The sequence below is a fragment of the Arvicanthis niloticus genome, chromosome 2 (assembly GCF_011762505.2).
Source record: "Arvicanthis niloticus isolate mArvNil1 chromosome 2, mArvNil1.pat.X, whole genome shotgun sequence".
In the NCBI taxonomy this organism is placed as follows: Eukaryota; Metazoa; Chordata; class Mammalia; order Rodentia; family Muridae; genus Arvicanthis; species Arvicanthis niloticus.
The window spans coordinates 92,977,527-93,004,317 of record NC_047659.1 but is presented as its reverse complement, the minus strand read 5'-3'; the positions used below and the strand labels follow the sequence as shown (position 1 = coordinate 93,004,317).

The window sequence follows — 26,791 nt, the reverse complement described above, 5'->3', positions numbered from 1 at the left end:
GCACAGGTGGGGGCAGCCGCCAGGTCGGGAATCGTGGGTGACTGTTTTCTGCAGGTGCCGCCTCCTCGCTTTTGGCTTCCAAGAGGGCAGGAACCGGGTGTTGCAGGGTGCAAGACTTGACTCCTGAAACAGCTCAAATATTGTTCCAGGTTGTAGACACCGATCTTGTGAAGTGTCCACACATGGCCCGGCCCAGGACAAACAGCAACCATACCAACCACCGCCCGCGAAGGGAGCGAGCGAGGGCTTTGGGCTCTAGGGGGCTGGCCCGACTGGGCTCAGTATTGCTGTTTTGCGATGATTGCTTCCTCCGCCCGCTCATCATCCCCATTCCTTATTCTGATTGGCTCTTTCTGCTGCTAATCGGTTCCGCCGCGCTGACCTCCATTGGCCCCCTACCTAAGTCCCGCCTCATGAGCTGGGCACGGGCAGTGGGGCGCCCGGGAGAGAGCCCAGCTTGCTTTGGGTTTGGGGGGAGGCGGTGGCGGCTCTGTAGAAGGAAGAAGAGTGGGGCGGGAGGAGGCAGCGGTGGCGATCCGGCCAGGGTGATGGTGCAGGTGCTAAGGGCCGGCGCGGAGCTGCCGCGCTGAGGAGCGACGGGTCCGGAGTCCGCAGCGCCGCCGCGTCGCTCCCGAGGACGGGCGAGCGGGCGGGAAGATGCTGAGCAGGTTGATGAGCGGCAGCAGCAGGAGTCTGGAGCGCGAGTACAGCTGCACCGTGAGGCTGCTGGACGACAGCGAGTACACCTGCACCATCCAGGTCAGCGCCGCGCCGTCCGCCCGCCCGCCCGCCCGCCTGCCCGCTCGCGGGATCCGGCTCCCCAGATTCGGCCAAGTTGGCGGGGTCCGCCGCCCGGGGTCGCTCCAGCTCTAACCCCGGCGCGGCGCTTTGTCCGCCCCGCAGCCGCACTGCCCGGCGCGCGGCATCCTAGCCCGAGCTCAGCCGGGGGTTGGTACCACGCGCCGCGCGCCCCTGCGGGGTGAGTCGCGTCCCGCACCCGCAACTCCTGCTCTGCGCCCTCTCGGGCGGGGGACCCGGGTCTCGGCTTCTCCAGCCGGCGGATAGGCAGCACCTTGGGCGGGCAGCCTGAGCTAGGCTTGTAGGGCGGGAGACGACTGTTCCGGCCGCCCCGTCGAGGGGCGCGGGCTGAGGCTCCCCGGGCCCCGCCAGGCCCTCCAGCCAGCCTTTATCTCCCTGGTTGGAAGGATAAAGGTTTATGTCATAATTTCTCTGGAGCGTTTGTGAGTCAGACGGAACGCGCAGCCCATGCAGAGTGGCCTATTGAAGGCGCCCAGCCCTCTGTGCTTTGAGGATCTAGCTCCCTTCCTTGTCTTTTGATCCCCAAATCTCAGCGTGTTGGTTATTTCTGGGGGTGGGGGGCGTGAGGCAAAGATTTAGCAACAAGTCCCAGCGATTTGGAGGTTAACAGTGGCTGGAAAGAATCGGGGACTTACGGAAAAGCCAACAATGCAATAATGCCGCACAGCATTTCTTTCAGAACCTGGTTTTTTACAACCCCTTGCTTGTGTCCCTTCACTACGGCTGTGTGGCGCATCAGGAGTCATATATGGTTTTCCCCAGGAATGCAGTCTGTCCTTTATAAAGTCAAGAGATTGAAAACACCGACAATGCTCTCAGGTTTAGTTCTTCAACCAGAGGACCCTGCGCTCACCGCCAAAAACTGCTCTTTGTGGAGAAGAAAATTTGAGACCCAGAAGAGTCTCACCTGATTCCTTTCTTTTCCTGGAGGAGGCTTCTAAGCACAGATGTGCCCCCCCCAAGCCTGTCTAGATCCTATCCTCGGGGTGCCCCCATCTACTGCCTGCCTGCCTATCTATCTATCTATCTATCTATCTATCTATCTATCTATCTATCCATCCATCCATCCATCCATCTATCTATCATCATCATCTATCGTCTTATTGACAGAGTATAATACTATTTAAAAAAAGATAGAGATGTGTGAGAGAGACCCTGGGTAGAGAGTAGATGTTTAATGCTGACTGTGCTCCGTTCAACCTCCTCCCCAGTAACCTCCCTCCCTCCTCCCCCCCCCCCCCCGCGCCCCCGCGCCCCCGCGCCCTGGGCTTAAGTGCTGACTGCTGCCAAAGACCCAGGAGAGTAGAGATTGAGCACAGACTCTTTTTGAAGTCTACTTAATACAGATTAAATGTCCATAAAATGCAAGCCATGAAATGAAAGGGTTTTTGTAGTGAACGATGATGGAGAGATGGTATGTATTATTTCCCAACTCGATAGTGGCTTGCTACTTTTGGTTTCTATGGTGTCATTGTTTCTATGTACACCCCCCCCCCCCGTTTTGTTTTAATGGAGGAGGAGAAAGCATGGAATTGACACCTTCGCAGTTTGAGTACATTGTCAAGAGCTTTGAAAGTCTTGGCTTAAAAAATTGGCCTAAAAATTTAACAAATGTGTAAAATAGCCTGCCGAGGGCAGTGTGAGGTTTAGGCTTCATAAATCTTAAGAATACTTTTGTGGTATATAGTGACATAAAATTTCTTAGTAAATCATTAACTTTTGCCAAGGTATAGAACAAATGAAACAACACTCCTCTAAAAATGTTTGATAACCTCGTGGTTTTAGGTCTCAGGAAAGGCAACTTTTTACTCTTCCTTGCGCAGGTGAGGTTGATTAATATTGTAATTGGTGATGGCTCTTATTGTCATTGAGGAGAAAAAAGAGCGCTTTAAAGTTGAGTTGGACTTATTGGAGTAATGTTTACTATAGTGCTATATTTACTGTATCTACTATTTGTGGGTTTTTTGTTGCTCTTATAATTTAATGTTATAAGAGTTAATCATGGCTCCTACACACAGTCTAGATATCTTAACCATCGCACACGGTGACTGTGGTGCAGTCTCTAAAACAGAGGAATTGTAGCACATTTGTCATATTTTATGTTATTATTTAGATGTTGCTTTGCTTTTGTTTTTACCCATATGAGAAAAGGTTCGAAAAAAGACAGTATATAATTCTAATATTTTTTATATGCAGCTTTTTAAACAAAGCATTTAGAGATTGAACTTTCCTTAGCAATTTTCTCTTTTTATATTTCTACTGTATGTTGTGCGTGCCCTCATGTGCTTGCTTGTTAAACTCTCGGTACACTTTTCAACATGGAAGGGAGGTGTGGGCTTCTTATTTAGCTAAACATTATTCTTAATACTTTTAAAAAAGACAATACTGCATATTAAATATTTTGTGATGATTTGAACTCCTTTTTTTCTTTCTTTCATTTAGATGTGTCTATTTTAGAAATTTTTTTTATGGCTTTTGAAATAACCAGAGACCATATAGGGCAATACAGAATTAGAAATGTATCATTGGTTGGTGTCATGAAAACCATGTTTGGTAAATTTCAGTCATATGGCAGTTCTGTCAAGGTATTGGTTTAGCGGCATTTCATAATGCAGTTATAGTGAGCTGGCCTTTAGGATGTAATTATTAAGGTAACCAGAATGCCTTCTATCTTTGCAAAGAAGGCTCTTCCAGTCACCAGCCTACTCTTTTATCCTTTCTGATATGGAAATGTATCCATAGATGAGAAGAAATGAAAGTATGCATAGGAGGATTGTAGTGTAATTGCTCCCCTGTGAAGAACGGCGCTAATAGCCAGTTTTGAAGGTCATTGCCTCATACATTCGGATCTGATCCGTATTTCTCAGTCTTCTGTTTATATCTATGTAAATCTGTATTTATTTACCACATTTACTACCTGACTTTTTATTTGGGAGAAAATAGAAAAAGTGAAAAATGAAAAGACTAACTAGTATTTTGAAGTCAACCTTAATGGGATAATTCAAATGCCTAGACATGCTTATGTGTTATGTTTATGCATTATGTATAAATAGTTTATTATTAAGGATATATTGTAGCCATTCTAGTAGCAATATCTTTTGGACAAGTAAGTATTTTCAAAAGAGGTATTAAAATATTTTGGGGGTGATAACTGAAATATGAAGCCACCATAGAAATGAGTTAGAGTTTGTTTGAGACATATTTAAGTCACACCTTAAGCAGTCAGCTTAAGCAGATTGTTCCATTAGTGTTATAAATAAGCCATGTGTAGAGAGGCAGTTCTACCAAGGGGCTAGTGTTTGGATTTGACTGTGGCTCAGATAGTCATTTTGAGACTAGGAGTGAGGGAGCAAAAGAGAACAAATGAGTGGAGTCCTGGGCTTGCCAGGGACCTCTGCATTCACTTCTGTACCTCATTTCCCTCACAATGGTATTGTGGATTGATTATATAGCCATTGTACCAAATGAAGAAAATGGCATGGTGGACTGGTGGGTGGGCCCTGTGCTGAATGGCTAATTATGCACTAAGCATTTTGTTAGACACTGTTTGTGCCTCTGAGGAAAGATGTGGGTAGTATGGCTTCTGTTTTATAGATGAAAAGACGGGTCTCAGAGGTCAGAGGAATTTACTTATTGTTAGTAGGTGCCTTTACTGTATTTAAACCAATGTCTTCTCATTCTTAATCTTGTTTACCCCCTATTCTGACTCCCTAAGTTGCTTCTTATCTTTCTGCCTTACTTTCCTCATTGATATAATGGAAATATAATGCTTATTTTATAGCAAAAGGACATTTAAACACAAAGTAGAATTGGGAAAATGTTAGCTTTTTTTTTAAAAAGGAAAATAAGTCAGATTAAATAATAAATTGCCTTACATGATTTCTAATTAGTCCCAGTGAAGTTGTAAAATTCCATACTGGGATAGATTAACTTTTTATTAGAGCCTTTCTTTAAAATGTAAGAGCTTGGGCTGGTGAGATGGCCCAGCAGGCGAAGGTGCTTGCTGCCAAGGCTGATGATCAGAGTTGGAGTCCAGGTATCCATGTGGTAGAAGGAGAAAACCAACTCCCACAAGCTGTCCTTTGACACCCCCTGGCCCCATTAATAAAATAAAGTTCATGAGTTCTCATTTCTCTTCTTCTGTCTTCCCTGGGTCTTTGGTTTTAGGAAGAGGTCTATTCCTGGACAATGGTTTGCCTTTTCTAAGAATTTCTGCTTCCTCTTTTGTAAGTTGGTCCCTTGGTTTCATTAATGCAGAAGGAATGTTGGTAGAAAATTAGGATAATTTTATTCACAGAGAAAACACAAAGCTGTTGTATTTTCATGAATATTGATTTTTTTTTCTAAAAAAAAATTAGTGAACAGGTAATTATGCTGTCTTAGGAGCTCTGTTACAATAAAAGCCAGTTAGTCTCTAGCTCTTGAAATTAAGATAACTACAAAACCAGCCTCCCAGAATCCTAAAAGCACTTGTATTCTCCTTGACTTCAGTATTAAATATTGTATAAAACTAATTAGATATTTTATAAAATATATCTCCTTGGCACAGAAAGTAAATTCTGGATACATGATTGTCTCCTCATTCCTTCTATCTATGGAGTGTCAGCAGCACTCAGAGGGTTCAAAAATATTTATCAACAGATTTTACTTACGGGTATTTGTACAAGCTTGCATTCTATTAAACGCTTGGCATGAGTGTGCCAGATGAGGCAATTCAGCAAACCATGTAATAAGAGAGCATGAAATGTTGAGTTTACTTCATTACCGAGAGACTCATTTGTTACAGCATCCGATGTTTAAAATAGGCTTTTTGTTTATTTGTTGGAGGTAGACTCTCTATTGTTTAGCTTTGACTGTTCTGGAACTCATTATGTAGATCTGGCTGACCTTGAATTCCCAGAAATTCACCTGCCTCTGCCTCCCAAGTGTTAAGCTTCTAGGTGAATGGCCACCACACTGGGCAAGCAGACATTTTTGTTACAGATTTACAGTGGTTTATGCACACGTTTGATATATGTAATACCATACCAGAAGCAAGACATTTTTGATAATAATTGCTGTACTCAAATAATAAAAAGGAGTTTGATGGCAAATCATACTTGAGAACTTACAAAGGATGGAGTGAGAGCAAGCTGTTAAGTCAGGAGCCCAAAATTTACAGCAGCTAGCTTTGGGCCTATAAAGTTCTAGATCAAAACAAAACAGAAAACAAAAACCAAAACATCTGTTTTGATTTGTGGTGTATGATTGTAGTGATGATACCCCAAAATGTCATGTACTTGAGAACAATAACCATCTTGTGAGTCTTTGCATCTTAATCCATCTCTCCCAAACCAATTTTCTCTGAAGGAGAAGCATGTAAATGTGATATGTATGCCATCTTTGACATCTCTGATAACTGCTGTTGCCCTTTGTTGAGTTCACGGAGCCCTGTACGTCCATAGGTACTCTTTCTCTTATCCTTCAGTTTTTGTTTTTGTCAGTTTTTTTCCCCACCCAATATATAAAGTATAAAGAGCCCATGCCAAGTGAATACTGTACCATAAGTGCTTCCTGGAACCTTGGTAGCCTGCCAGCATTAGTATTTTGAGTGTAGCATCCTTCATAGCTGCACAAAGCTCTTGGACTATGATCCTCAACATCAGTACTACCCAGAATAGGATGTAGACCTCCAAGTGAACTGTGCTGCCCAGCTGTCTCTAGTAAGGGTTATTTCAAGGTGAATTCATCTTTGACAGACAGCCTAGTGTGCAACGTGCTGTCTGAACTAGCTGACCTTGCTTCACGGAGCAGCTGTCCGTGGGCCACTCTTCCCTTAGGTGTGCCTTGCCAGGACTCATACAACACAGGGGAACTTGACGAGGATTGGCAACATCTTGCAACTTGCTCATTTGTGTGGTGCTCAGAGAGCAGTAGTGATGACCAGTCTGGTGACCTGGAACAGTCACTGTCCCTCTGATGTTCTGGCTTTGACCCATCATGTTCAGTCATCTTTGTGATTTTTGTTTGTTTTGACTTTTATGCAGCTGAACAATTTGAGCGATTCTAAGCCATTCACCCCATGTTGCTGGATTAGTGTGCCCCCGAATGTAAAAGTACCCAGTTATATGCCCATTCTGGCATTGAAACAGGTCTTCTATTCCATTAAAACTCTGGACATTGGTGACCAATACAACTACCTTAAATATAGGAAGAGTCAAAGATGGACTAAGGAAAGTAGACTCTAAGAGTATGTACTTCTCCAATCCCACCCACACCTACCCTTTACCCTGTCCACTGTGTATGTATGTGCATGCACAAGTACTTAGAGTGAACTTAGATTCCTTCATTGTCCCACTTTGTTTCTTGACATAGGATCACTCTTTAAACCTGGATCTCACCAATTTTTCTAGACTGATTGGACAGTGAGCTCTGGGAATCCTGTCTGTGCCTCTCCAGGCACATGCTATCATGCCCAGCTTTTTATGTGGGTGCTAAGGATTCAAACTCAGGTCCTGGTGCTTGCATGGCAAGCCTTTGCTTGCCGAGCTGTTGAACTCCAGTTTTTCTGAGACCAATCCCCAGTTGTGAATCATGGACTCCTTCCCTCTCTTGATCATCACTGTCAGTATTCTGACCAGTGTAAACTAGTGTATTTGTCTTTAACCAGCTGAAATGGCTTTTTGTTTCTATAGATGATGTTTAAATCTTTCCAACTTAAACTTATGTTTTAGGTTTAAAAGACAGGAACTTGGTGAAGACTCTTAGGTTGAAAATCTCTAGGATTTTGCCTGTGAATATAAGACAAAACACAAACGTGTGAATCAAGTTTTCTAAGGCAAGCTTTCCGTGCCATGCTCATACAGGCGAAGTAATCGGGCCACATGCTTGGCATCCATTGAGTTTGTGTACAATAGTTCCATTCTTTCATCTACAGAAAACACTCCTTTGACAATGATTGTAGCTGCCACCCCTTCTGACTGCTTGCATGACCATGACCTCATCTGCTGGTTTGTATTGAGAAGTGCTCTGGACCACTCCAGAAGTGCTGTAGGACTCACTCGTATTAGTGATCATTTCAAAGCCTCAGAAGACTATTGCCCACTAAGGGAACTTATTCAAGAGCAGAACAAATTTAGCTGTTTCGTGCACCATTCAACGCAGCTTCCTATGTTATAATCCATAGCCCCCATTCCTTTTGTAGAAACTGTGAACCCTGTCAAAAGCATGAGAGATGGAGTAAAGAATGAATAAAAGCAGTGGTCTCCTCCCTCCCTCCCTCCCTCCCTCCATCCTTTCCTCTTTTCCTTTTTTCTTTCTGCTTGTTTTTGTTTTTCAAGACAGGGTTTTTCTGGGTAACCCTGGTTGTTCTGGACTTTCTCTGTAGACCAGGCTGACCTCAACTCACAAGAGATCTGCCTGTTTCTGCCTCCCGAGTACTGGGATTAAAGGTGTGCACCACCACTGCTGAGCAAAACAGTGGTTTTTAAACTGTGGTTGCTGGATCACAGAGTTACCATGTACCCAATTGGGTACTCACTAGAAATGTAAAGTCGTGTCCATACCTCAGCCCTAGTGAATCAGAGACTGGAGAGTAAGTTCAGAAACCATATGTATATAATGTATGTATGTATGTATGTATGTATGTGTGTGCTCATATGTGTTGGTGTGCATACCCGTGTGCACAGGCATGTGGAAACTAAGGGAACAGCCTCTGAGTTCTTCAGGTACCAGCTACCTCTTTTTGCGGCACAGTCTCTCACTGCTCTCACTGGCCTGGTACACACCAAGTAAGCCAAGCCAGGAATCTCTGCCTGTCTCTTCCACTGCTGAGGTGACAAGTGCGTGCCACCATGCCAGGATCTGTTGTTGTTGTTAGAGGGTTCTACGGATCAAGCTCTGGTCTTTGTGCTTGGAAGGTAGGCACTTGACCAACCAAGTCATCTTTCCACCTCCACAGCCCTTTAGAACAAGATTTCCAGGTGGTTCTTGTGCTGCCTAGGTTTGAGAGTCCCTGCCTGATTGTAGAGGCTTTTGTAAGGAAGATTAGCAAGTTTTGTTTGTTGGATATAGAAAGTAAGAGAGAAGTGGAGATTGAATCTCATATGTCTAGTTTGTAGTTTTGGAATGATCTTACTTTGTTTACACATGCAAACATCTTTATGCTGGCAGGATTGTAAAGATTCTGTTCGTCGTACCATTTTGATGTTGTTATATTTATCAATTTCATGGCTTTTATCCTCTTGCTTGAAAAAACAGTTCAATCATTGCATATTTATTTTTATTTTATATGGGTGTGTATGTTCACCATATGCATGCAGTGCTCACGGAGGCCAGAAGAGGGTGCCAGATTCCTTTATAACTGGAGTTACAGACAGCTGTGAGCCATGGTATGGATGCTAGGAATCAAACCCAGGTCTTTCCACTCTTAACCACTGAGCCATTTCTCCAGCTCCTGATCATTGCATATTTATGCATTGTTTTCCAAACACATATTCTCCACAACTTAGAGCATAGGGAGACAGGAATAGTAAGTGCCTTTGTCACTTTAAGAATTTACTTATAAGCTATAAACATTAAGGCAGCTGATATGCTTTGACAGCACAAATAGAAGGTAGGGGCTGGGAAATGGGAGGTGTGGGGGGATTCTAAGTTAATAAATAGTTGTCAATGGAGGTGACATTTCATCTAGGTTATGAAAGATTGCCAAAGCCAATGGATAGAGGGCATTTCAGGCTGAGTTAAGAAGCTGCTTCCGATAGAAAAAGTGAAAGTGTGAAGTCTTTAGTTTTTCATTTAGTGTGTTTATCTCACTTACTCTGGTATAGTTGAGTAAAACAACAGAAATATACTTGCTGAGGGAGAATTACTGTCGGCAAAATTTCAATCATATTTGACAAGCTGAGATGAATCAGTCAAAACTAAAAATAAATGCATAAAGCTCGTGGTAAATGAAGCTTAATTCTAAGACTAATTCTAATTCTAACACACGTTAAGAATCCTCACAGAATGATACTAGTGTGTTTCAATCTTAATCCTGTAGCTGTAGCAACTACCTATGAATTTTATTTCCTAGAATCCTCTTTTCTTGGGCATCAGTGTCAATGATCAAATGATGTTTAGAAAACTCCTGACAAACTCAGCTCAGACTTGGTTGTTTAATAGTGGTTAAGAAATGAGACCTACAAGTCCCTAAAAGGCACATTTGGGCATCTCTGTCCCTAAACCTGTGCCCAACAAAAATAGCTTTGATCACCATGACAAGCTTCCCTATATTCCCTAGTGAACCCCTTCCTGCCAGCCCTGAGGTTGCCAGCCCTACCCAGGGTGCACTTTTAGCCCTGAACACTCTGCCAGGCCATAGCTTTGGAGAGATTGGAACCTCTAAGAAAGGAGTGCCTGGCATTTGGGGAATCGGTATTGGGCTGATTGCCAATGCTAATAGGTTATTTTGCTCTGGAAAAAGAAGGGTTCGCCTAAATTCTGATAGATGGGGGATGCTGACAGTAGGAACACTCCTTTGTTGGAAAGATTAAGAGAGTTTCCTGTGAAGTAGTAGTATAAGAGCCAAAAAAATTAGCGAAGGCCCTTAGGCCCAAGACATGAAAAAACGAATAGCGGTACATCAAAACAGCATGCCCCAGGGCACACGAAAATGTCTGGCTACCTCCATTGAACTTGTGGAAGTAAGTCAAAACACTCAGAACTGGCACAGTCTGGCATTTCATAGTCAATAGAATCGTCTGTTGCCACTAGGTTGATGTAGAGCCTTTTTTTTTTTTTTTTTTTTTTTTTTTTTTTTTTTCCTCTTGATTTAACTTACAAGCCTCTAATCTGGGCCCCTAACTCATCTTGAGAATACCTAAGTGGAGGAGCTGTCTTCAACAATCCCTGAGGGTTTCCAATGCTCTAGGCAGGTACCACTGAGACTCATATTTTGCTAGACATGAACCAAGCAGATAAGAACATTGATCAGAATATAAGAAAGCAGAATTAATTCACTGAAGGATGTCAGGTATTCCCAGGGATAAGTTAGCAGGTGGAAGCACCCACCCAGGCTGCTTCCTTTCAGATTCTGTCTCTAGAAATATCCAACCTCCTGAAGTTAACATGGACTGGAGTTCTGTAGGTCAGAAGGATTCTGTAGGCTGGCAGAGATGCTTAGAGTGTTTTATGGAACAGCGATCTTGCAGTTTATGGTGCACAGTCTATGCAGCAGGATAGGATAGCCCACCAGCTCTGCAGGATAGCCCACCAGCTCTGCAGGATAGCCCACCAACCAGCTCTTTGGGATGCTATTCAGAAGTTACTCCATGAAAGGAGCTTGATTGCTGAGAGATAAATTCAAATTTTGCTCAGCCTCAGATTGCAGTATATGTGAACTATATTGGAAAAAAGTAGTTTGCTTGGTGTAACTGCAGACCCATAGCAGTTCCACAGACCTACAGCCAGACTTTATAAGCAGTGGAGATGGCCTGAAAAATCCACACTCTTTGTTTACCTTTTTAATTAAAAGATTTTTTAAAAATTATATTTATAAGTGTTTTGTCTGGATCTATGTATGTACATTGCATTTGTGCCTGGTGCCTGCATCCAGAAGAGGGCACTAGATGCCCTGGAACTGGAGTTACTGATGGTTGTACACTGCCACGTGGGTGCTGGGAACCTAACACAGAGCCTCTGCAAGACAGCTGTACTCTTAACTCCTGAACCATCTCTGCAGCCCCTGCTTACTTTTTGATGCATATGGAGTGATTTAGACAAGCATGTTTAAATAAATAGCCACATTATAGAAATCATATCTAAGGACTGTTTTCTAATAACTTTCATGGTAAAGAAGACATTACTCATACTCTAATTTTAATATTGCCTATGCTTGACAGTCTGATTATTTGTAAGACACGGATATAATGATATACTATCTTGCTGCAAATTAGATCTCCCAGCATGTCATTATAAAACATTATGGACTGTTTTTATTAATAATATATCTCACAGTATATTTCTTTACTTTCTGGTTGAAAGAAAATGGTAAGAGAATTAGGAAAACTATTTCTCACCACTGCCCCTTTTGTTGAGGTTGAGCCAAGGGTTTTGTGCAAGGTAAGTTAACAACTTCACCTCTCAGCTGTACCTGCAGACCCCACAATGCATTTTGTATGTTCTGCTCATCTCTTACCATTCCCATTGCTTTATGCTAATTTGCACATCCAGCCATTTCTTTGTTCACCTGGCTTTCTGATGAAGTAAGCAGGAAGTTTAATAGTTCAGCCTAAAAACTCAAGACCTGTGTTAAATGTGTGACTCTTGGGTCATGCTGAGACCCTGAGCAGGTAGCTGGACCTCTGAGGTGCAACGTGACTCTCAGCTGCAAAAGGAAGGCTCAAAAACATCCTTGTAGTCTCTTAGTGCCAGGATGCTCTGTAGTTTACAAGAGACTTGTTCATAGCCCACAAAGTGTTTTCTCTTGCTTTTCCTCGGTGAAGGCTGTTCAGGATAGATGTAGTTATCGTGTGTGTGTGTGTGTGTGTGTGTGTGTGTGTGTGTGTGTAGACAGGGGTTCTCTGTATAGCCTTGGCTGACCTTGAACTCAGAGATCCACACGCCTCAGTCTCCTGAGTGCTGGGACCAAAAGTGTGTACCACCTCCACCTAGCTAGCTGTAGTTATTTTTAAAGAGTGAGGTGTCAGGAAGACTGGTGACTTCCCTTTCTGTGATCTGATTTGAGTTTTGCAGAACACATAGTATAATTTTATGTACTGTCCAACACAGATTATGTTTCCAGGGGTTGATTCACGTTAGTCAAAAATCCTAAATGCTCTTTTCAAAATTACTGTGGACTCTGCATTGGTTGTCTTTGGATGACTGGCTACTAGCTTCTGCTGTTGTGTATAGGCAATGGTTTTAGGATCAACAAATTACAAAGTTGTTTTAGGAAAAAAAATAAAAGTTAATCAAATGGTTTTGAGGGATGTCTTCCAGGCTGTTTCAAGTTCTTGTAAGTTATCCCCTTCCATAGTGGTTTAGTAACTATGTAGCTATGAGGCTAAAGATTTCTCTCTCTTGAACAACATTTTAATGAACATGGATAAGTCTGTAGCTCTTTCCTTTCCACTTTATAATAAAAATTCTCATTCAAACAGATTAATTGGATATGAGGTATGTTTATCATTTTTTTCCAAATACGTTAATTCTTCTGATTCTTTTTCTTAAAACAGAACAAAACAAAAGATCTAGCCAGGCTGGTGTGATGACTCAGTGAATGCTTCAAAGACCCGAGGACCTGAGTTCAATCCCTGTAAAGGTGGAACCAATGTAAAGGTGGAAGCAGAGAAAGTTGCCCTCTGATTTTCATACACATGCCATGGCACATCATATCCATTGCCACACACCCACCCACCACACACACCACGCATGCACACACAGAGTAATGCTCAATAAACAAAATATAACAAAGGTCTATACAGAAGATACCATTTGTTTAGTTTAACTAGGTGGCTAGGTTTGGGAATTTCTTAGGACTTGTTTTGTCAATATAGTTTGCCGCTTAAATTAATGGACTTAACTAGATAACTGATAACTTAAATTCTATGTTGACTTTCACTAATTTATATTTTACAGGGAAATTGTTTTCTAACTATGATTTTAAGACCCAAGGGAGGGGACTTGCAGTTATGACTATATTATTTACAGTGCCATAGGCAATATTCTCCTCTCCCTCCCTTCCTTCCTTCATCTATAGGTCCTAGACCAGGGTACCTTGGAATTCACTAGGTTGCGCATGTTGGCCTTGACCTCATATGCTCCCCTTGCCTTAGTCTTCTTTGTCCTGGGATTGCAAACATGAGCCATCTCATCTGGCTGTCACCGGCAATAATACACAGTCTCCCTATTCCTGTGATTTCTTGGTTGGTTTGTTTTATAGTAGTGGGGATTTGAGCACTCTGCCTGTCAGGCCAATGCTCTATCACTGAGGACAGTCTGGCTTCTCCTGCTGATGATATGCATGGGAGACATTCCACAGATGCTGTAAAGCTCAGCGAGGATGAATCTTGGACTGCTTTAAAGGAGGTCATTCTTTTGCTTTCAGCTTTCACATACTGGTGGTGGTATTTTGGTTTGTTTGTTTGTTTGTTTGTTTGTTTGTTTTTTTGGTTTTTCAAGACAGGGTTTCTCTATGTAGCCCTGGCTGTCCTGGAACTCACTCTGTAGACCAGGCTGGCCTCGAACTCAGAAATCCGCCTGCCTCTGCCTCCCAAGTGCTGGGATTAAAGGCGTGCGCCACCACTGCCCGCCCTACTGGTGGTGTTTTTACCCCCTCACTTCTACAGTGTAAACTTCTACAGTGTAAATAGAATGTCTACATTTTAACCTGGTATGGACAGCTACTTAGGAAGCAGGAGGAGGATACTTGAGCCAGGCTCTCCTGGGTAACTCTGGAAAAAAAAAAGGGGGGTGTTTTTTGGTTTTTGCTTTTTGTTTTTTTTGTTTGTTTTTTATTTTTATTTTTTGTTTTTGTGGGGAGGGAAGATATAGGTTTACTTAGAATAAAATGTATGTCCTTTCCAGGTATGTACTTGTTAGAATTCTGACAAGTGAACACATGGAGCAAGCACCCACCATATGTAGCAGTTGTGTGGTTTCCTGGGTTCCAGTGAGGTCTGACTCTTCCTCCTTCTCCAGCATCTGGCAACTGTGTATCGGTTGTTTCCCTTTACAGTTTTACCTTTTCTACAATGTCATAACTGTGGTTATGCAGTGTGAGGCTGTTGTTTTGCATTCAGCATATTTAAAAAAAATACTTTGTATCCCATAATGTTATTGTTTAAGGCAAGTGGTTTAACAGTTCTTAGTGTACTACAGAGCTGTACCAAGCATCAGGATGAGCCAGCTTTGGAAAGTCAATATTGCCCCTCAAAAGAAGTCCCTCACCAGTGACTTCTCAACCCCACCCCCTTCCTTGAACTCTGTTCTAGGCACATGCTAATGACTTCCTGTTCCCATAGATTTGCTTTTTCAGGATATATTTTTTTTTAATAATGGCATAATAGTATATGTAGTCTTTCATAATTTCCTTCATTTCCTTCATTTCATGTGTTTGTGTGTGTATGTGTACATTTGTATGTGTGTGTGTTTTCTCTTGTTATCAGGGATTGGTTGAGGCTAGGGCCTGTGCAAGCATAATTCTTTTGAGGTTTATTCATGTAGACATTTTTTTTTTTGAGGTAGGATCTAGTAATGTTTCCAAGGCTGGCCTCAAACTTTTAATCTAATAACTTTAGCCTCCTCCAGTGCTAGTGTAATGACCATGTACCACCATGCTTGGCCACACATCACCATCCTTAGATTAGTACCTTATTCTTTTTTATTGTCTAGTAGGTTTTTACTGTATGAATGTACCACATTTTATTGATCCATTCATCAGTTGTTAGACTTTGGGAATATTTCTAGGTTTTTTGGTATTACGGATAATGCCACAAACATTTATGCTCTAGTGTTTATGTGGAAATAGGTTTTTACATCTCTTGGAGTCCATGCTTAGGTATTAGTGGGGCATTTATTAACTATTTGACTTCATTTTTCTTAGAAAAGAATTGTTTTTCATTGATGATGATGGTGTGTGTGTGTGTGCGCACATGAGTGTGCACATGAGTGTGCACGTGTGCACATGTATGGAAGTCTGTACTCTTCTTCTGTCTATGGATTCTAGGAATGAAACTCAGGCTGTTGGATTTGCTTGCAATTGCCTTTACCTATGGAGATACCTCCCTAGCACACCCCCTTTTGAGATAGTATTGCCGTTTAGTCCAGGCTGACCTCAGAGTCTGTATACAGTTCAGGCTGCATGAACTTCTGGCATTCTGCTTAGTTTCCTGAGTGCTGGGATTACAGGCATGTGTTCTCAGGCCTGGCACATGCTTAGTATTCTGAGGAACAGAGAAATGACTTTCCACAGTGTGCAGGAGGGTGCTGGGGCCCTCCCTCTTGTCTCACTTTTGATTAAGGCATTCTCATGTATGACATGCCATCTCACTATGGGTTTGATTTGCATTTTCTTGAAGGCTAAATGTTCAGAATATTTTTTTCCCTTAGTGCTTATTCTGGGGAGAACTATGTATGAAATTCATTCGCTACTTCATGTGTATATGTTAGATGTGTGTGTGTGTGTGTGTGTGTGTGTGTGTGTGTGTGTATTTGTAGTACTGGGGGGTTGGACCCAGTACCATGCTTGTGCATGCTAAGCAAGTGCTCTGCTGCTTGCTTAGCTCTTTCTTACTGTTTATTTAGAGACAAGATCTTAACAAGTTGCCCAGGCTAGCATTGAACTCACTTTGTATGTCATGTAGGTCTTGAATTTGGGACCCTCCTGTCTCAGTCTCCTAACAGCTGGAATTACAGGTTCATACCCTCAGGCCTGCCATGCCCATTTTACATTGGATTATTGTCTTCCTCTTGAGTTAGAATTCACTGTGTATTTTGGATATAATATCTTTATCTAATATGTTAAAGTATTGTCTTTTGTTCTGTGGATTATCTTTTCATTTTTCAAAGATTCTATTTTTGTTTATGTATTTGAATGTCTGTTTGTGCGGGGGGGGGGGGGGGTATGTGCACATGGGTGTAGTTACATGTAGAGGCCAGAAGATGGCATCAGTTCTCCTTGAGGTGGGGTTACAGGTGATTGTGAATTATTAATGTGGGTATTAGAAACCAAGATAGTGGTCTAGATAACTGTACATGAGAATATATGGAAAGCTCATACTATGAGTTTTTAAAAATATTCTTTTTCTCATTGAATTGTCTTGGTCCATATTTTAAAGACCAATTGATCATAAGTATTGGGCTGACTCAGTGTTTCTCTCTTCATTCTTGATTAATTCTCCCACATCCCTAGATTAATTTAGCTTTTCAGGGAGTTTTGAAATCAGGAAATGTGAATTCACTTTGCTCTTTTAAAAAAAAGATTTTTTTTTTTTTTTTTTTTACTATGTGTGTGTGTGTCCTTGTATGTGAATATGTGCATGTGTGAGTGCAGGTACATGTAGAGTCCAGAAGGGGGAGCCAGATCTCCTGGAGCTGAAGTTACAGGCAGTTGTGATTTGTGTGTCCTGAGTGCTGGGAACCGAACTCAGGTCCTTTGCCAGAGCAGGGTGTGATTTTAACCACTGGGCCATCTCCTGGCTTCCTAACTTTGTTCTTTTAAAAAATGTATTTTTATTTATGTTGTCCATGTGTATGTGTATGTGTCTGTGTGAATAAATGTCACATGTGTGAAGGTACTTGTGGATATGAGAAGACGGTGTCTGATACCTTGTATCTGAAGTTACAGGCTTCAGGTTGTGATTTGCCAGATGTGGGTCCTTTCAGCAAATGCTCTTAACCACCGGGCCATCTTCACAGCTCCTAACTCTGTTCATTTTCAAGATTCTTTTGGGCTATTTTTGCTCTGTGGCATTTCCATATGAATTTTGGAGGCTCAGATGCAGCTAGGTGGTACGTGCTTGCCATGTATGCATAAAGCCCTGGTTTGATCCCTAGCATCAGAGAGAGAAAGGGGGGAAGCTAGGGAGAGAGAGGAGGCATGGCAGGGCCCACAGCCCTGTCTAGAATTGACTCATAATGCTCCATGCCCTGGGTGTTTTGTGGTCACACTCAGCTTTGTTTAGTTGATTAATGAAGAAGGAGATAGAAAAGCCCACTGATGGTTATAATTAGAAATAGTAAGCATTTCCTCAATGGCAAAAGGTGGTAATAGAAACTAAGCCATCTTTCATGCTCTGAAAAGCAATGGTTATCTTTCCCGAGGAAACCGATTTCTAATCCAAAGCCTTCCAAGATGACTGTGCTGGGTTTTTAAGTAATGAGAAGGAAATGTGGCACAGCTGTCACAGGTTATAAATGAGGACGCATTATGGGAGCAGGTGAGAGAACAAGCAGGCATTTGCTGTGGGGAGACAGACATATATTTTGTGATCAGTTTTGACAAACACCGGCAGTGGCCTGTCAGTGGGGAAAGGGTAAAATTAAATTCATTAGCTGTCATCATAATGGTTAAAATAAGTTGTTTTTTTGTAAGAAGGAGGTGGGTTTGAAGTCCTTCTTCTCCTGGGTTTTCAGTTCTGCAGTGATGACTCAGGCTGGAGGGCTCACGAATGAGGCGTGCGCTCAGACTGAGGGGCAGGCTGGCCTTGAACTCAGAAATCCACCTGTCTCTGTCTTCAAAAAATAATTTAAAAGAATAAATTCATTACTGTTAATGAATTCATGTAACAATATTCATGTAACAATAGCACAGTGAGAAGACCATCACATTTGCAATCAGAAAACTTGAACCCAAGTCTTGGGTTTGTGTCATACCCCCTGGGGCACCCTGAATGAGCATGACTGTCAGAATTTGGGTGCCTTTTCTGTATGTGTTTTCCCCAAAGTAAGAAAAGATAATAGGTCTATCTACTTACCTGCTTTGCAGAGTTGGATGAATATAAAGGCAGAGTGAAAGAGAGAGAGAGAGAGAGAGAGAGAGAGAGAGAGAGAGAGAGAGAGAGAGGAGATTGGTAGCATTTTGCATTTTTTTTAAAAGTTTAACTTTTAAATGTTAACAGTAATGAATTTATTCTTTTAAATTATTTTTTGAAGACAGAGACAGGTGGATTTCTGAGTTCAAGGCCAGCCTGGTCTACAGAGTGAGCTCCAGGACAGCCAGGGCTGTACAGAGAAACCCTGGCTCGAAAAACCAAAAAAAAAAAAAAAAAAAATAAAGAAAGAAATGTTTTTATTTATTCTTTGATAATTTCATATACATGTGCGATGCCCTTGATAGCTTTCACCCCCCTTCCCCTCATGCTTACCCTTCCTAGTGTTCTTCCCAGCATGCCCACCTCTTACATGCATCTTAAAATAAGATTTATTTATCACTATTTGTATATGTACACGTGCCTGTGTGAGTCCACATGCAGGAGCCTGATAAGGAGCCTGGAGGCTTGGGTTTCCAGGAACTGGAGTTAGAGGCGGTTGTGAGCCACACAGTGCAGGTGCTGGGAACCGACTCCGGGTCATCAATAACTCTCAAGCACTGAGCCATCTCTCTGGCCATCTCTATATGCACGTGACCCGCTGAGTTTAGTTAGGGTTCTTGTGTGATCATGGATGCGGGGTTGTTATTTCCTGAAGCATAGGCAACTTACTAGTGGTTACACCACTCAGGAAAAGGGCCGAGGCACCCCCCCCCCCCCGCCTGCAGCAGCCCCTCCCCCACTGCCTGCAGCAGCCCTTAACCTTCAGAGCTCTCCAGTTAAGGGTGGGGCCTCATGAGGCTCCTCTTCTTACTGGTATATTCTTAACAATAATCTTTGAATTGTGATGTGTCCTTTTTTCCTTAATGAGTTGTTTTCCTGAAATTTTCCTAGTTTAATCTCTACTCTGATAGAAAACAGTGTAGGGGAGATGGGGGCTCATTTGCCTTATAACACCAGGGTCTAGCTGCCGTCATGTCACAGTGACAGGACACTGAAGCAGCAGTCACATCATGTCCACAGCCAAGAGCAGAGAGAAATAAATGCACCCATGACTGCTTGCTTGGTTCCTTTCTCATGCAGTAGGGGACGCCTGGCATAGGGGGTGGTGTCTTCCACCGTGGTCTGGACCCACCCACATCAAACAATACTCAACCCCCACCTTCCACCCCCAGGACATGCCCATAGGTCAAGCCAAACTAGACAAATGTTGGACAGTTCTCTGTTAAGACTTCCCAGGCCGTTCTAGGTTGTGTTGAGTTGACAGGTTGGCATCTCCACCACACTCATTCTTATGTAATTTCCTTGTAATCTTTTGGTATTTGTCTCACATCTCATGGGTACACTTCACTCTGACCCAGGTTTCCTCCTCCTTCTCCTCAGATAACTGACCCTTTGATATTTTCGTCCAACCCCCCCCCCCCAAAAATGATATGAGTATTTGAGATTTCTCCTATAGAAAAGATAAATTGGTTTAATGTAACTGTGTAGCTGTTTAGCGTAAGGGGCGTGGCTGAAGTACTAAGCCTATAAGCAGCACATGGGTTTCCCTTTTCAGCCTTGAACTTCCCCTTTTCATCGTTTCCCACTGTGCTTCTCCTTGCTTTCTGCTCCTTTTAGATGTGTTTGAAATCTGACACTCTTCTGCCTTGTCCAGACTCTCTCATTGGTCTGGAGTAGATTTCATGTTTGTCTTACCACAGCGTGCTTTGTGGATAGGAATGGATGGTGAATGGGTGGTCATGTGTTTCAACTCTCCTAATTCTGACAAGAGGAGATTTCATTTGCAATCCAGCTCCTCTGTCTTACCTGGAGTAAAGCTGTCAGTCCTTAGGAATTGCAACCCCAGAGACAGCTTCCTCCTCCTTGGTGAGATGGAAGTAGCTTTTGCAGTGCTGATGCTTGGGGCTGATGAGGTTGCCACGTTCTGTGTTGCTTCCTCTTCTTGCTTGTTAAGGGGAAAATGTGTTTTACTTGAGGGTTTTCAAAGTCACTGTGTATCTGACCAATATCTCTCTCTGTCTCCCTTGCTTTTGGCTTTTCTGTTTTTTCTTGTTTTTGTTTGTTTGTTTGTTTTTTTGAGATAAGATCTCACAGTTGTTCCTGACTGGCCTGGTACTTGTTTTGTAGACTAGACTTGACTCACTAACAGAGATCCACCTGTCTCTGAGATGAAAGGCATGTACCACTATGCCCAGTCCGCCCTGCCTTTTCAACTTCTTTTAAATTTATATATGTATTTATGTATGTATGATATGTATGTCTGTGTGTCTGTATGTACATGTGTGAGTGGGTATGTGTACATGTATGTATGCAGATGACACAAGAATATGTCTAGTGTCCTCTGCTGTCACTTTCCACCTGCTCATTTGAGCCTGTGTCCTCCCTGAACCCAGGGCTTATGTTTCAGCCAAGCTGGACTCCAGCAAGACCCAGTGGATCATCTTGTTTCTGCCTCACTAGGAGCTGGAGTTACAGACTTTTGCTAGGATACATGGCTTGGTATGTGGGGTCTGAACTCTAGTCTTCATGAATGCAAAGTTACTGCTCTTAGCTACTGAGCTCTTTCTCCAGCCCCTCCACTCTTTTTATTCAACTTTATTTTTTAACAGAAATAATGTGTTTTGAGCAGTACTGAAATGTGTTTTAGAATCATGCTATCTAGTATAAAATATTGTTGCATTCTTACACAATTTGTTTAGCTTCTTGTTGTCAGACATGCCTTCATTGTTTGGAGCAATATCTGAAAAACAGCATGTCCTTTTTTTTTTTTTTTTAATTACAGACTATTTTTCAAAAAGTCATTGAATTTAAGTCTAACTTAAAGTAAAGCAAATAGAATACTGTTTTTTTTGTAATTTAGTTATAATTAATTTTGAAACATATACCTTATTTTAGAAACAGATTATATAGCTAAATAAAAATGATACCCAGTGATATTGTGTTACAAGTTTGAGTGCATTCAGAACTGTTTTCTCTCCAGTAAGGGCACAGCAGCTCTCTCCTGGGTCAGTGGAGTTACTCATTGGCACTTGAAAATTTTCAAGAGATTTTATTTTATTTGTGATTATTCGGAGGAAGGGCCTGACCTACTGCTCGTAGGGAGGTCACTGGACAGTGCTGTGGAGCCGATCCTCTCCTTTCCATGGCTTCTGGGGATTGAACCTGGGTCTTTAGCTTTGTCCAGCCACTGCTTTTGTTAACTGATCCCCGGAATTCAAATTTTGCATACATAGACTTTAATCATTCATATCCCAGGGAAAATCATGCCTTTGTTTAAGATAAAAAAAAATCTGTGTTCTAAAGATACTCTAGGGAAAGCATTCTCGGTGTGCATTATTGTATGCTTCATATTATACTGAAGTTAAAACCCAAAATTCCAAGTTCTAAGTACAGCCTTGAAATAGTACCCCAAAGCCCATAGTATATTTGAATATTCAGTAGACCAGATTCATTACCAGTGAGCTGGGCAATCTGATAAGTTTGATGGATGATTTGACTAGAAATAGAACGGCTTCCCTAAAATATCACCAATTATAATTTGTGTCTCTCAGTCTTCAGATCTCCTTGAGCTGGAGTTGCTGGTGGCTGTGTGTCATTCTGTGGGTGCTGGGAATTGAACCCAGTCCTCCAGAAGAGCAGTCAGCGTTTTTATCCGCTGAGCTATCTATCTCTTCAGCTTCTCCTCAAAGTATATATAAGTGACTGACCAGGTTCTTAACAACAAAAACAAAACAGCAAACAAACAAAAACAAAATATGTGGAAGGGGTACTAAGGGAAATCTATATTTGATAGGAAATCTTCAAATATTGTGTTAACGATCCAGGTGTGGTGGCACACTGTTGGAATCCCAGTAGTCTGAAGGCTGTGTTGGGAGGCTAGCTTGGGCTACATAGTGAGTTTGAAGTAAGCCTGGGCTATGTCTTAAACAACAAACAAACAATGTGTCTCATTTAAGAATGGAATGGGTGGAATAGGTGGTGCATACCTATAATCCCAGATTCACCAGAGGCTGAGGCAGGAAAGTTGAAAGTTCAGCGCCTGCCTGGGCTATAGAGTTCAAGACCTCCTGGCAGTTCAGTGAGGCCCTGTTTAAAAATAATGAAGGCTGGAAATGCAGCTTAGTTGTAGTAGAACCAGCATCTTAGTGCACTGGAAAAAACAAACCCTAAACAATTTATGTACTGATATCATCTCATTTCTGGGAACAAAAAGACTTAAAGCTCAGTACACAAGACAGTATTCAAAAGCTGAGTATTATATTCTACCCGGAAAGATTTTTAAAAACTGAAAAAAATTGAAGTTGACAATAATTGTCTTTGTCTGGATATGTTTAACTAAGATGAATCTTGAAAGGAGTCTTAGTTATACAGTATTCAAACATGGAAGTAATTATAATTTTATCACAATTTAAAAATTATATTCAGATTGCTTAACAGAATTTGAGATTCTCAGAAATTATATAAAAACAGGTACCATATTTGAAGCTAAAATCTGTGTTTTGTCTGTGTCATATTGAAGCTCCTGTTTTCTAATGAGCAGGTGAAACTAGGGTCCTCAGAAGTCTGCACTGCTTGGTAAATGTGAAACCTGCCTCCACAGGCCTCAGCAAGCAGTGGCATTTACAGGGAAGAGAAGCTTGCGTGATGGGATATTTCCAAAGTACTCTACACTCTCTGCTTCTGTTTTTTCCCCACCCTTCCAACCCCCACTCTGGAATTTCACTTTTCTCCATGTTTCTTCTCTCCTGGTTTCACTAGTATTCTATGAGTGAAATTATGTAACTCCAACCTCCAGTTTTGGGATTTTTTCCCCCTTGTTTTTTTTTTTTTTTAGCTTGTTCTAAAAGTATCTTTTGAAATACTAGTTCCAAAGTACTCATTTCACTGAGGTTAACCCTTGGTTAAAGTCAGGAGAAATTTGGGGTCTACTTTATGTTTTTCTGATGGAAGACAAAGGGTAAGGGGGGCCCTTTAGGGTTATGTGTTAGGTAAGAGGTGATTAGTCTCTTTCAGGAAACCAGGGGAGGATGAGGGAAGGGAAGAGAGCAAACCCAGGAGTGGCACCCAAGCCACGTGATTTATTTCATTATTACATCTACCAAATTCTACAGAGCAAAACTGACAGTGGCTCAGCCAGGACCTGTGAATTCTTGTGTGACTTCAGTGTGGTCAGTGCTTGCTGTGAGCACAGGAGGGACTAAAGAGCCAGATTCAAAGTAGAAAGTGACAGAGAGCAGTAGCCTAGGTGACTCTGAAATGATATTGATAAAGAACTGGGAGAGATGTTTGAGAAGGAGGCCAGGAGCTTCAGGACAGCCTTAGGGTGGGACAGCGGTTAAATCAGCTCAGGAGGCTTCCTAAAACCTCTGGCAAGCTCAATCCTAGGCTATTACTCCAAGGTAATTATTTTTACAGGAACACATTCATTAAAACATTTTAACAAAAAAATTAAACATATATGAAATAGAATGATTAAGTAATTATGATGTATCAAATGACAGGATATACAAGTGGATACATTTACAAGTGGATACATTGTACAAGACACATTTAGGAGCTGCAGAGATGGCATAGTTATTAAGAGCACTGGCTGTTCTTATAGAGGATCCAGGTTCAGTTCCCAGCACCTGCATGGCACATATAACCATCTGTAATGCCAATGCCAGGAGATCTAATGCCCTCTTCTGGCCTTTGCAGGCACCAGGCACATGCATAAACGCAGGGAAAATACTCACACAAATAAAATAAAATAAAATAAATAAATAAATAAATAAATACCCCAGAAACCCCCAAAGTGTGTTAAGGTTACAAATAAACCATATGTTAAAAGATTATGTACACATGGGAGGAACTGAACTAGTAAATTGTCATATCAAAAGGTCACATGAGAAAGACCCTGGCATGCCCAGTAATTATGCTGGGATGAGTGTGTATGGTAAATTGTAAGTGGGATGTGTAAGGAAACTGAGCTGTTAGGACGGGGCACAGATACTGTCTGGATGGGAGTGAAGCAAAGGTAGGGACGACAGCCAGAGTTGCCAGGAACTGGGTGTGGGCATGAATTTCCAGAAGCCTGTGGGCAGCTTGGCTCTGTTGCTTGTCCTGCCTTCTTGAAAACTTTCGGAGATGCATGGAAGTGCAGTAACCCGGAGCTCAGCTTTGTAAGACTTCTCTTGCTGGATTATCAACATCTACCACCATCTCATCTGGTTCCCAGCACAAGTGGAGGCTCCTGCCTAAGCAGACACCTCCTGGGCTCTCATGAGCAGCGCATGTGCCCAGGCAATGGGAGATATGGTCTAGTAAAAAGCTGTGCATAGCAGAGATGAGAGGGGCACAGACAGTAGTGTCTATCCCTTACCCAAGACTCCGTCGGGAGTTTTTCTCCAGCCTGCCTCTCTCTCTTCTTTTATATATAATGAAGGGTGAAGGCTTGGTTATTTTGCTTCCCGTGGGCTTAGTTAGCAGTCTAACAAGTGATAGGGTGCCTAGATCTTCAGTTCAGCTTTGATATTGATGGTATCCTGAGGATAGTGACTAAATTGGTAGAGTCCAGAACTGTTATATCAACGATATCAATGGGAGGGAAATTTGATATAAAGTAATCAAAGGAAACTAATGAATGTGAGGACCACATTCATTATTTCTTCAGTGTCTGAGTATTGTCTGAATGCCTGACCACTTTGCTCCAGGGGTACACAGAGAAGACACATAGACCTGGTTCCTGCTCTTGAGTGGTTATGATCTATGGAGAGGGAGCTGAACTGAGCTTGTTCACCAGTTTCCTAAAATTCTGAGAGTCAATCCTAACATAAAAAAAGCTTTTGAGGATGTGAGTTGGGGAAGGCCAGAGGTATCTTAAGACAGAGAGATAATTAACTTCTAAGCCTGAAGGTAGGAAGAAGCTTAACTCTAGAGGAAATAACAAATCCAGAATTGCCACTCTAATAAAAAGGAAGCTAGCTGAGAGAAATCAAGTGTTAGGCAGAGCAAATTTTTAGAAAGGAGAAGGAGAAGGATGGCTATGATGTGGATGCTGATTTCATGTTAGGAGTGTAGATAGTTAAGAGACCGAGTGGGTTGCACAGCAGGGTGACCACAATAATGAGAATGGACTGTACTTGTAAAAAAAAAAAAAAAAAAAAAAAAGAAAGAAAAAAGAAAAGAAAAAGAATTTTGTATCTTTTTACCATCGGGAAATTGTAAGTGTTTAGTAGATTTGCTTAACTTGCTTTTAAACATCATACAGTCACACATTTATCCAACTATCATGTATCTCATAAATTATTTTCATGTCAATCAAAAATAAATTTAATTTTGGGCATATCTGATTAACAAGTCTAGGGCCCTGGGTTCAGTTCCAAGCACTGAAAAAAATTAAATGAAAAGGAAGGGGGCTACAGAGGTGCAGCTCAGTGTTTGGGAGGGCTTGCTACAGAGGTGTGGCTCAGTGTTTGGGAGGGCTTGCTACAGAGGTGTGGCTCAGTGTTTGGGAGGGCTTGCTACAGAGGTGCGGCTCAGTGGTTGGGAGGGCTTGCTGCTGCTCCTCCAGAGGATGAGTTCAGCTCTCAGCACCCATGTTAAGTGGCTCACAGTTGCCCTAACTCCAGGCCCAGGAGATCAGATGCCTGCTTCTGGTCTCCATGGATACCTGCACTCCTCTCTCTGCTCTCTCTCATACACACATACACACACAAAATGAATCTTTAGAAAGGTATAAAAAATAGTTTTAAAAGTAATAGTTAAATATAACAAAGAACGTAAAATGTTAGGAAAAAGAAATGTTAAAATACTAGGAATTTTGTTGTTTGGTTTTTGAGAGAGGGTCTCATTATTTATCTCTTGCTCGCCTAAAATTAGCTATGTAGACCAGGCTGGCCTCAAATTTGCAGAGATCTATCTGTCTCTGCCTCCTAAATGCTGAGATTAAAAGTGTGTACCACTACCTTGGGGTGTGCGTGTGTGTGTGTGTGTTCGGCATATATATGCCAACTGAGCCATCTTCCTTCTCTTTAGTTTATCTTTGTAGGCATTAGAAGAAGGAAGGAAAGAGGTAAGTCTGAAGTTTATAATCCTTTAAGGAAATATCTCTCCCTAAAACCTCTTGGGAGGAATGCAGAACAGAAGGCTCACAAAGGTGACAGACAGTTCACAGAAAAGTGGGGAAAGAAGTCATTCAGCTGAATTCATTTCCTGTGGAAATAATTTTATCAGGGAGTTCTTGGTAGGAGCAAAAGGTTATGGTGCAGTAAGAGGCTGTTTTAGAACTTGGAATTTTAGAAAAATGGAGACAGGGGGATGAGGCTGGTTCTATTACTGATGGGAGGAGAAGATGGTTGTCATATGCCACCCCTGGGTTCCCAGGGATTACCAGAGTAGCAGTGCATTCAAATCAGTTATTAATTATGCATCACTCATCACATTAGTGATTACAATGGCACTGTGGGGGCATGGAAGATTAAATGCGTCTGTTAAAA

At 42.0% G+C, this 26,791-nt stretch overlaps 1 protein-coding gene across 6 annotated transcripts in view; it reads left to right on the top strand.

The window, feature by feature from the left end:
- Nucleotides 1-413: 413 nt before the first annotated feature.
- Nucleotides 414-26,791, top strand: part of Frmd5 (FERM domain containing 5) — a 282,263-nt gene continuing 255,885 nt past the window's right edge. For 2 of the 6 annotated variants that reach the window (XM_076929619.1, XM_076929618.1), the window contains exon 1: nt 436-759. In XM_076929619.1, coding sequence (XP_076785734.1) covers nt 658-759 — 102 coding nt within the window. In that variant the 5' untranslated portion in view covers nt 436-657. Of the gene's footprint in view, nt 760-960; nt 980-26,791 lie in introns of those variants that run through there. The other 4 variants (XM_034495555.2, XM_034495554.2, XM_076929620.1 and 1 more) reach the window with 4 other exon arrangements.